At 36.6% G+C, this 12,248-nt stretch overlaps 1 protein-coding gene across 1 annotated transcript in view; it reads left to right on the forward strand.

Moving 5' to 3' along the window:
• The first annotated feature begins 3,559 nt into the window (after positions 1-3,559).
• LOC137408231 (ER membrane protein complex subunit 1-like) overlaps positions 3,560-12,248 on the forward strand; it is a 70,489-nt gene continuing 61,800 nt past the window's right edge. Inside the window, exons 1-4 of the mRNA XM_068094656.1 lie at positions 3,560-3,705; positions 4,462-4,586; positions 8,162-8,315; positions 11,761-11,874. Of these exons, the coding sequence (XP_067950757.1) occupies positions 3,605-3,705; positions 4,462-4,586; positions 8,162-8,315; positions 11,761-11,874 (494 nt within the window). The 5' untranslated portion in view covers positions 3,560-3,604. The remainder of the gene's footprint in view (positions 3,706-4,461; positions 4,587-8,161; positions 8,316-11,760; positions 11,875-12,248) is intronic.

Here is a 12,248-nt window from a genome sequence, read left to right on the forward strand (position 1 = left end):
TAAAAATGGTTCAAATTTGCGATGGCACAAAGGTTATGTTTAGCAAGAAAAACTTTTACGCGGTGCATTTGTGTCGGTTCAAACTCGGAGCATAGAAATGATGATGGTAATGAGGACCCCTGGCTCGTTCCATCAACTTACCGCGCCTCAATACACAGGTACCACATATGTAGAGTATTTCATAAGCCATTCTGTTGCCGAAGCAGTAGCTGGTGTCAACCCTTGAATAGAGTCCACCACACTGTTGCACCTGAGGAAGGTACTGGAGGAGGAGGGAACAGCTGTGGCCAGGCCAACCAAATCAAACCCATCTTTGACGTACTCAAGGGTCGGTTTGACCTATTACCCAGACAGGCTCACACAGAACCAAGTACCCTGTGGAGAAATGTACAGACCACCATCCGAGGGCACTGAACACAGGCGCTCAGTTCCTCCACATCAAGTGATCTTTACGAATTATTGGTTTCAACGAATGAACAGAATGAACCAACTGAAATTTAGCAGACAGACGTTTACTGTGTGTGCCACAATAGTTGGGTTTTGAGAAATACTCCCTATAACAACATGGGGGTTACTTGATAAGAATTAAGACCTAGTCCAAATGAGCAATTTCAAAAATCAATTACGTCTCAGGTAAATGTACGTAAGAGTTAATCTTCAGTCGTATAACATGGCCACTAAACAAAGCTTGTTAGAAGACTACCATTATTATCTACCTTTACAATGTACATTGTGTATGACAACATAATGGTATTGCAACCAAAACCAGCAAAAAGGATTTTAGACAAGCAGCATATGCTTAGCATATCACTCCGCTTAAGTTTAATAGCTAACCAATCAAGTGAACATCCTTAAAAAACTTAATAGTTTGTTATAAGGAAACAGCTAAAATATCCATCATACAAGGGATATAACAGTGATAGTGGTTGACCGATGACCTGGCGGGGCCTGTAACGCACGGACTGAAAGTGACATCACAGGAGCAGGGCGATAAATGGGTTTAAGGAGAGATGGACCTGCGAAAGTCGAAAAGAACCTGAGGAGAACTCTTAAAGACAACTATTTACTAGAAGTAAAAGTTGTTTAATAAATATTGTAGACGGTAATGCATGGTGTCAGATAACGAATGACAACTACAAAGCAACATCATAGTTTGTTGATTAAAAAGTTAAAAGAAAGTTCATCAATTGATTTTGTCAGAAAATTTTGTCAATTACCAACATCTGTTGTTAGCATCATCATAATATCGGTACGACTAAATCACATGCAGCAAACTCTAAAGATGATAGATTCGTCAAACACATTGACTTTTCAGCTGGTAATTTAGCCACTGAGGGAAAAACATTCGAACTGCAATTTGAGATGTATATAATAGTGAAGGACTATGACAATATGTCTGGAGAGCAGAAGATTGCTATCATGTGTTAGTCCAGACGGAACAGGCAGTATACTCATTTACATGCAATTTCAATATGATGACACAGTGGCTGAAAAACAATTTCACAACTACCATCAAGATATTTGATTGCTATTTTGAGCCGATAAAGAACATTATTTACGAGAGAGCAAAGTTCAACATGATGAAACAAGGAAAGCTGATTATTCGTCAGTTTATAGTCAATCAACAGACTCAAGCAGACCAGTGCAGCTATGGTTATGCGACAAGGATGGTAGTAGGAGTCAAGGGCACGAAACTCCGTGAGCACCTATTAGACGTTGATGATTTGGAATTGAACAAATATGTCGAGAATGCAACACAATGGCTCCTCAAAGATCAGCAAACATCAAAGTTTTCAGAAACCACACCTGTTTTAGACAATTTAAATACGGTAGGGAACAAACCAGAGAAAACGAAACCCTTCTTTAAAAGCTTTCAATCAGCAGATCAACGATGCGGAACTTGAATGAAAAAGTTTCACAGGCAGGGTGAATGTCCATCTAAAACCTCCACATGTAATGTATGCGAGGATAAAGGTCACTGGGCTGGTTCGTCCCTGTGCAAGAAAAAAGCAAAGCCACTTAGTGATAGTACAACAGAGAATGAAAAGTTTGCTTATGGATTGTTTCTTGGATAGAGCTCAGTTTGACTAATTGAACCCATCGATCGAATGGACAGCTTAATTGAGACTGAAAAGGCATGGTTTTGTGGCTTATGGGTAAACAACATTAAGTTGAAGGCAGATATGAATGTATTAGTGACTGCGCTTTCGGCAAAGTGGGCACACCTTTTGAAAGTGACAATGAGGAAGACAGAGAAGAACCTCAAAGCAGCAGGAAACTAAAGTCAAAGGTGGTAAAGTTATGCCACAAATTGACAGAATGAGTGAAATGTGTTTATTTTGTTGCCAACCTAATCACACCGCTCCTTAGTAAACCAGGCATCTAATCGAGTTCAATCTAACCAGGAACCTAATCGAGTTCTCCTCAATGTAGATACAAAGGAGTGAATGGTGGTCGTAAGAGAGTTTCGTCACTATTGAACAAGAACAGCACCTGCAACTTATCGAACTTCCTGTAGTAAACCTGAAAATCAAGCAAGATGTTCTAGAGAACAAACTTTATGAAAGTTGTGGTGGCCCTAAAAAGAGCTGTGGGAGGAATAACTCCGAATAGTTATCTTATCTGTATGCTGTCAGTCTCAAGAACGTCAAGCTCAGTGAGGGAAAGAGGATCTCAAGGATTTCTGGCAACAATCTGGGAAGCAACTTCTTTTGTTGGTGTGGCTGCTACCCCGAGAGAGTTACATTACATGCGTTACTAAATTATTAGCATCTAGTAGCATATTAGTCTAGTTATTATTCTTACAAGAGCTGAGTTCTCTCTTGTTGGTTTCAGTAGATCGCAGGAAACATTGGGTTCAGCGCACTCTTTTGGTTTTAGCTGAGCACAAATGAGTTGGTTTCAGCTCCCTTCTGTTGTTACAGCAGGTTGTATCGCAGGAAGCGTTAGGTCAAGCGCAAACACGCCAGAAGTAAGAGTTGTCTCCACCCAACTCCTACAAGTTTTCGCCACCATTCAGGATGTTGCGAGTTTTAACCAACGACGATTATTTTTTAGTTTTGCGTTTACTATGTTGATAACCTGTTTGTTATCTTCCTTGGGTTATGTGCAATCACTAGCAGTGCTTGTAATATTGTTCGTTTTCTGTTTACAGTACTGTATTCATGTATGTTGAATGGATCTTACTGTCCTTACATTATAAAGAGCTAAAACAAACAATCTAAATTCTTCAATCAACAACTCGCAACGAACTATCATAAACAAACATACAATGACTATCTTGTTAAATTCTTAAAAAGAAAGTTATGTCACTGATACCAAGGATGCAACATCAATGCTAAACCCGCTGATCGGTCGTTTGCTCGATGAAGCTATGTTTGCGGTGTTAAGGTCTTTCTCGATTTGGTCTAGCGAGTTTGCCAAGCATGGAGACAACTGCTATAACTTTTTCATTGGATTGCCCACGAACCCAAACGGATACGTTTATAGAAGACAACCGGAAATTAGGCTATTAAAAACTCGAGTGGCGTATATTTCTTTTCAGTTAGATTAGTAATTTTCTTACTATATCCAGAATTTAAAAATTTCAGTATTATTGTCGCAAATGGACATAAATTCATTTTTCACATCTTTCTATTGTATTTGGTTAATTTTCTTTGTTTGTGTTGATGCATTATATGAAGATCAAGTTGGAAAATTCGATTGGTAAGCCACCTACTCGTAAACTCTTGAAATGTAGAACACATGTTACGACTTTGGCTATTATGTAGTTCAGTTTCATTCATACCTGCCAGCTCTCACGCATTGGGCGTGAGACTCACGCAATCACCCCAAAGAAAAAATGAAAATGCGTGAGATTTTTGCCCCAATTTCCACAATTTTATATATACTATCATTGATACATCAATAGCCCCAAAACCAAATCTCACGCGTTGCCCCACTCTTGGGTTGGCAGGTCTGGTTTCATTCATTGCCAATTGTAGGGTTGTGATTCAATTAGTGAAAACAATTTTTAATGTTTGCTTATTTTAAGAATTTTGTTCATCGTGAGTTGTTATTTCCATAACTAAAAATTCCAATTTTTAAATCCCATTCGGCTTCAAACACCCGTACTCTTGAAAATAATGCCAAAGTTCTAGCACAAACGTCATTGTTTTATCAACGAATATGAAAATTAATTTGAACGTAATAATTCAATTTTTCAGCAAAAGTGTATATAAACTTATTATGCCTGGGTTTGAAAGACCAATAATGCAGTCGCCGACTAGTGTCTAGTCTAGCTTTGCTTTTCTAGCCAATGATGTATTGGTGTTTTCTGTAATGCTTCATGGTTGGCACCTGCACAATTCATTGTGCATTCAAGGCATTTTAGTCCACTATGCTACACGACTCTGCTTCACAGCAAGATGAATAGGCCCACCTTGCGGGGTCAATCAACTGGTTTGCTATCTTTTATTTTAGGCGGCTAGAGAATATTGGAGAAGTTCAACATGCTGTCTTTGATAGCTCCAAAAAGCTTAAACAAGTTTTATTGGCTTCAAAAGAAAATGTGATTGCTTCAGTTTCAATGACAACAGGAAGTATAGGTAAGGATAACATCCAATGATGACAATTGGTGTGGGATAGCCATCGCATGGCAACCGAACTAAAGCTCATGAAGCGTCTCAACTCGAAGGTTGTAACAATTGGCTGTTCAGACCAGGACTGAATGCAAAAAGTAAAACATTGCTTTAGCTAGGTTGTATCTCAAAGAAATAGTGATTTGCTGCATTCTGATTTGCAATCAAATAAGCCATTTTTTAATTATGTGCTGTGTTGGTTGATAGTAAGTTTTCTAACCAAGCACTCTAACCTTTAACGATTTAGTTGTGCTTTGTTTAACAAGATTAACAAGATAATGACCACAGGAGTTCCATTTCATGCTAGTTCCCTTTTGGTTATTTCATCTGCTTATCGCAATTGAGAAGCTTCAGTTTGGTTGGCGTCTGGTGACCTCCTAAAGGTGAACATCTTATCTCATAATCACTGAAAGTATAGATGACAACCGCAAATAGTAGTACAGTCATACCTCGACGTAAGAGTGTTTAAACATTTGAGGAATTTGAGCTACGAGGAAGATTCTAAGCAAATTAATGCCTTTAGAGACGAGGCAAATTTGAGATATGCGCATACAATATGGTTCTCAATGCGACCGCTAGGTGGCTGAATATGCAAAAGGCTTGTTAATAGAACATAATGGCTTGGGCTTTCTTGTCAGATCAGTTTAACAATGTTTTAAAATGACTGGCTAAAAGTGAATGTGAAAGCGAGTCAAAAAGTGAGCCAAATAGAGCCTCGCCGAAAGAAGATTAAAATTAAAATTAAGGCAAAGTTGGAAATAAGTTTAGTCTAAGATTAACACTTTTCTTTAAGTTTGTGCTGAGTAGGATACATTCATTTTAGTTAAATATAAAGTTTGTTATGTTGTTGTCCCAAAAGTGTAGTGTACCGAATGTGTTGCCGTCAAGTCACTTTCACACTGCGTTAGCCGTCACCATCTGTCTGTAAGATAAAAATTGAGTACAGTACTGTATGTGATAATTTTACTCCAGATCATAGCCACTAGATAAGTATTTGTTACTTTATAAGCATATCTGGTAAATTAACACAATCACAAACACATTTTTCCATCATAATATCCTGGTTTTAGGTGTTTTTTTTTCGGAGGGTTGAGAATAGATTAATTTGCAGTTAATTACTTTATATAGGCAAAATTGATTTGGGATACGATAAAATTGACATACGAGCTCAATCCCAGAAGCATTAAGCTCGTATGTCGAGGTATGACTATAAATATATATAGCTTATACAAGATGATATGCCCATCGCTGCTACTGGCTTAAATATATGTATCTAGGTACCAAGATGATATACGCAACGCTGCTGCCTGGGTAAATATATGTATCTAATGTAGGTACCAAGGTAATAAGCCCAACGCTGCTGCTGGGGTAAATATGCATATCTAGGTACCAAGATGATATACCCAATGTTACCGCTAGGGTAAATATATATATACAGTATATATAAATAAAAATTGGGTACTAGATGAAAAGCTTAGGCAGGTGTGTCTACAGTAATGATAACAAACAAAGCTAGGAAATTTCCGAACACGGTATTAAGAATGTTAAGGCTCAGTCGGGAGGTTTTGATCGTTTTATGTTTATTTGTCAATGTGAACAAAAACGTCACCTGCACAAACAATGCCAGCAGACTCTGATGACAAAATAGTGAATTTTCATAATTTTGTGATTGCGGCTAAAAAAGTCTTGCAAACTAGTCCAGATTGGAAATCAGAAGGAAGTTTCATTAATGTTTGATGTGTCATCAAATAAAACTGCTCTTGGGTTCTGTTGACGATGAAAATGAATTTTTCTGGTGTTGAAGATGAATAAAGTTTAATGACATAGTTTCTGTTCATGCCCACTTATGATATCTGGTGTGTTATTATTTTATTTTCTCAACTTTAGCACTGGTAAAGTTTCTGTATTCGTCGCGTTTTCACCTTCTCAAAATACTTTCCATAATTATTCAGAGTTAGTTATGTTTCATTAGAAGTGGTCAACCTTGGAGTGATTAATTCTGTATGACCTACTAAAATACGTATGAAAATCTAGGAATATTTTTTCTCTCAATGTCTTCATAAAATGGGTGTGTCCTATGCATAAATGCATCTTACAAGCTATCAAACATGCTACCTGCACTTGTACAGTTCTCTGAAAACAATCCAACTACCGATATATTAAGGCTTGTTGGCACTATATCGCCGTTAATCAGTGTTTTCCTTTCGGCGTTAATCGTCGATTCTGTGAACTGTGAACCGATGACATCGACGAAACATCGCGGAAACGTGGTGAAAGTTTGCAGCAATCAAACTTTCCCGATACTTTGCCGAGCATCGATGACTGCCTTTTGAAGGTGAACCATTTCGGCGATGGTAATTTGCGGTCGCGAATAGCGTGATTTATTCATATCCAATTATGATAGTTGCTTAGTTTTTTATTTCAGCACACGAAACAAAGAGGCTTCTTCGCGCAAATTTAAAAAGATCTATGTAGATGAAAATACTACGTCATGGAGTATTTCTTGATGCAAACGCGGATGGGGTTGTGATAGTGTGAACATGGTTATCATCGACGATCACCGAAGTATTGTGGCATCAATGCCGAAATACGACGATATAGTGTGAACCAGCCTTTAGCCTTTTTTCCGTGATTCAACAGTATGAGCCTGAATGTACTCTTGAAAAATGTCTTGAATAAATGGACTAACATACATTCTCACACTAACCATAATTTTATTGCTAGTAAAGCATATTCTCTTTGTTTCTTGAAAATTTTAATCATGGCAATTTCTATCGTGACTTTTAAAGTTTATCTGCTTTTATTTCAATGACGGTGAGCGCAATACAAACATTCTCAAGATCTGAGTTCAGTTCAAAAAATATAAGTGACAGCTATTGGGCGTGGTTATGCTCGCCCATAAAACTGTACAAATGTTGAAGTTCCCCTACAAAGCTTGAATATACCCTTTGTTCCTAGTGTTTTCTTACGGCGTATTTATACCTTTCCACTTACATGTTTATGCATTCTTTAGTTAGTTAAACTACATGACTGCTATATGTATTTGACAGTGGGGCAGCACTACCAGATCTTGTATTTTTAAGCTATAGCAACCATTGTCCTAGTGTGTTTTTATAACATTTTATTGACGTTAGTAATCAACAAAAAAATGTTTTTCATTACACGCCAAAAACAGAAATGAGAAAAAAAGTTAGATGCCGAAAAAAAGTTAAATGCCAAACATTTTTTTCAGCCTGTAATGAAAAACATCAAATTGATGTTTTTCATTACATGCCAAAAACAGAGCTAAAAAAACCAAAATCAGGAATTATTGAGTGAGCTTGAACAAATGTGGTGTAAAAGTTGGTAATCTAATAAGTATTACGGAGGAGTCGAGGTGGTGAATTGAACGTTGTAGTAACAGAAAGTTCATAAACTGAAACATACATAGCAGGTGGTTGATGATCCTGTTTATTGCGTATATTGTTAAGGTATGGTATACGTATTGATCTTTTGCTGTGTCTGAGCCGTTTCACACTCGTCTAATGCTCTATTATTTTAAGTTTGGAGACATGTTATGGAAGATACAGATACTCTGATAGATGTTATCGACTTATCTGGAGGTGTACTTACTGTTTCAACAAACAAAATAAGACACTGGAACCCACTAGGTGGTTTTCTATCATGGGAGATGCCATTTCAACAACCTATTGACAGGTGCTTTTCTTCATTTCTTCATTGAATTTTAAAAATTCAGTTGTGGTTTACCTCAGAAAGAACATGTCAACTATAGCTTGTATAGGATGTATTTTGTCGTAGCGCCGTTTTTCTGTGCCATACGCTGACTTGATGATGTCTTCTCTAGAGATGCCCCGATTCTAAATTCACCAGCCGATTCAGATACCGATCCGATATACCGATTTTTATTGAAAAATAATCCGATTCAGATACCGATTCAGATCTTTTGCGTTGCATAGATAGTTGTTTATTTTATTATGCAAGCATAAACATAATGCAAAGAAAATATGAATATTAATGTATTTATTTGTATTTATGGAAAAAATATATTAATATATATTCGCATACTGACATACCGTCCATGTAGTAACAAAACAGTCCATGTTTCTTGTAATTTGTAAATAAAGGTAATTACTGTTAGTGGTACAGTTCTCTCTGTGATAACGAAGTCTCTCTTCTATTGCTGGATGAACTGCTGCGCCTGTACAAGTTTAGAGCAAAGAAATGCTTTTTTAATTACCATTAGTGATTCAATTGTCTCAGTAAGAAGTCTCTTTCTTCTGTCGCTTTCAATGTAGCCAGTCGTACTGAAGGGGAGACTCTCTTGCCACAGATGATGGAGGACAGGCTAAATACCGCTAAGCCTCTGGAGTTACCGTTTTTTGTACGAAACAAACGATACATTGTATCGTCAGGATCAAGAGAGTGATAGATAACTTTATGCATCGCCTGTTTAAATTACTATCGTAATGCTAGTAAATAGAAATATTAACTGCGTTCTTGTCTCCTATCTTTGTTATTTTGTTTGTGATTGGCTGCAATAAATCCTATCGCTGTAATTGGGAAATACCACACTCTGTGATTACGTCCTGACTAAAGCAAAAACGTTCCTCAGCTGTGTTGATCAGACTATAGACATGAAATAAATTGTGTGGCAGGCCAGAAATTAATTAGGTAAAAGTAAGGAGCTTGCAGCTGATGATTTTTTGTTAGTGTAGCAGGCTAAAATACGGTTTTCTGCTAAATAGTTGATCTGTAAAAAGTATCGGAAGTTTCAGATTTTTTAGAAAAGAACGGCCGATACCGATTCAGATACTTATCATCCATATCGGCACCGATACCGATTCCGATACTAAAATCGGGGCAACTCTAGTTTTCTCAATACTGCCATTATCTACAGCGTTGTGTGAAATAAACTGACCACTTTGTTGAACAGCTAAAATTCTCATTTACAGCGTTGTTACTCATTGTGAATTTATTCAATAGCCATAAATTATATATTAAATTAATTTTCATATATAATAAATCTCAAAATCCGTCATTCGGTGGCTCCAGCTATAGCTATTAAAATCTAAGAATGAAAGATTCGCTTCATGTTGGATTTGATCTCGGAAACTCCCATACATCAGGCTATAGATTAACCCATTGAGCTACGCCAGATGCAATTGATTCATTGGTCAATATGAGTCGATATCTAGGTTAAAATGTGCATAGCACTCTGCGTTTTGACGCAACATCACTAAAGCTTGCTCTCATGACTCATATTAGTAAGTTTAGCGATACTAGCTTACTCAAGTTAGCCATTGACAATGTGTCAGGCTAATGGCAAGTGGCAGGCAACTACATCACCTGCCACTGTTCATAAGCTGTTTTTCAATACCTGTGCAACGCCGGCAGAGTTGGCTCGGTTTAAACCGACTGAGCTAACCCTGCCGGACCAGTTTAAACCATTGGTTTAAACCACTCAGTTTAAACCAATGGTTTAAACTGAATGGTTTAAACCCGGTTTAAACCAGCCGAAAAAAATCTTTTTTTTTGGGAAAAACATAATATTTTTAGCTCCTATTGGTTCCTGTGTTGTAGAAATGCAATTCTATGTAATTATCAGCTGTGGAAGTTTATTTACGACACAGTAATAAAGTGATGGCTGAGCTCAAGTTGAAACTACATGAAATCCTAGCACAACAATGAATTAGTGAATTTCATTTTCAATTGTTTCTATCAAGTGATATGATGATCTCTTTAATGATGAAATTTAAAAACCATGTAAAATATACTAATCCAACCATCTCTCTAATAATGAATGAATACTTTCTCAAGTCTGGCCAGTGAGAAAGGATTGCTTATAATTAGAAATTAAAACAATAAAATCCTTTTGCGCAAAAGCTTTAAGTTTGCAAACTAATATTTCATTTTTTGGGTACAAGTCAAAATAGTTGAATTGTTAAAATTCAGTTTATCAAGTTTTTTGTGTTCTGAAAAGTTAGTTGCGCCTCAAATTTCCAGCATGCCTCGCAAACAGGATCCCGTTTGGCAGTTTATCACTCGAACTGCAAAAGGCAAGGTTTTAAGGCAAAATGTAATAGGTGTGCTGTCATAACGCAAGGTCATGCAGATAGGCTTAAAGCTCACATAACAAAATGTCAAGCTGACAACACCAATTTAGACAGTGATGCTAGTATTCAGGTGATAGAAGTTGAGTCACCTGCCACTGCTAAAAAACACTAGCAATGCAGATCTGCATTATGCTCTGCTTTTCACCATCACACAACTAATCACTTGGATTAAATGTCCTACTTATGCATAGAGCTGCATGTAATATATTCACTTTAGGTGATAAGATTTCTGCTCTGTATTTCATCAATCATGTTTGATTAAAGATTCATTCTGAAATTTCCATATGTTTTCTCTCTTTTTTCTCATAACAACTCCCGCAGTACCATCTTTAACAAATGATTTCATATATGTATGTTCAATACACAATCATGCAGCTATAGTAAGTGATGTTAATTAGACTTAAAATTGCAAAAACCTTGGTCAAATTATAAAAACCATAAAAACCGGTTTAAACCAAAAAACCTGGTTTTTTTTTCATACAAACCATGGTTTTTTCCAACCCTGAATGCCGGGTATTTGGCTAGTACATGTATATGACTTGAAATATGCAAAAACATCTGTGTGGTGCTGTAGTATTTGTACAGTTTGTTATCTTCAACCATTAAAAGATAAAGTGTTTAAAATTTAAATTACGCAGCCATTAAAAGCATTACTTTATATAGTTTGGTTTACAATCAGGACAAAATGAAGATTATGTTAATATATTATTTATGGATATTAAATAAATTCACTATGAGTAGCAATATTGTAAAGGAGAATTTTAGTTTTCCAGCAAAAGGTTTTTATATTGTACACGACTGTAAGTTTGTCACTTATAACGTGTGATGCAATTTTTAGCAGAGTGAGTTATATATGACTTGCATCTAATTTAGTTTCCCAATATTTAAAAGCATACATCATTAAACTGCTAGGGTGTGCTGTTCTTTAAAAAATATACATATTTATTTAGTGGTAGTATCTTACGATTAACTAGCATTGGTGAAGTCTGCCTTTCGCTCTGAGACACGTGCCATTTTCTTGTTTTCAGGGGTCAGTATGCAGTTTCTGGTGACCTTTTGGTAGTAGCAGTCCCAAAAAAGGTCATAGCCTACGATCTTAAGAGTGGTAATGAGGCGTTGGAGGTAGATGTCCCTTGGACAGCGTAAGTTGTTTCTATAATTACATTTGGTTTCGTGTGGTGTGTAAAAATGGCTCAAATCATATATTGTAGACGCTCCTATAATGTTTACCTCCTATAACGTAACTTCCACATAACGTAAAAGATTTATGTAAAGTTTTTGCTTCGTGCTGTGGAAAAATTTCCATATAACATAAAGTGTCAAGTTGGTGGAAGTTTTCAAATTTGATTTGAATAACTATAATCTTGTAGTTATCTTGTTGCACTAGTGAGGCAAAACGTCATACGTATAGCATTGTTTCTATTACATATGCAAGTTCCATGACATTCTAGTTCACTGTTATAGATCGTCAGACATGTTGATAGAACAGGGAAAATAAGTAGCCGCCCATTTGTTC

This window comes from Watersipora subatra, chromosome 11 (genome assembly GCF_963576615.1).
Source record: "Watersipora subatra chromosome 11, tzWatSuba1.1, whole genome shotgun sequence".
Classification (NCBI taxonomy): Eukaryota; Metazoa; Bryozoa; class Gymnolaemata; order Cheilostomatida; family Watersiporidae; genus Watersipora; species Watersipora subatra.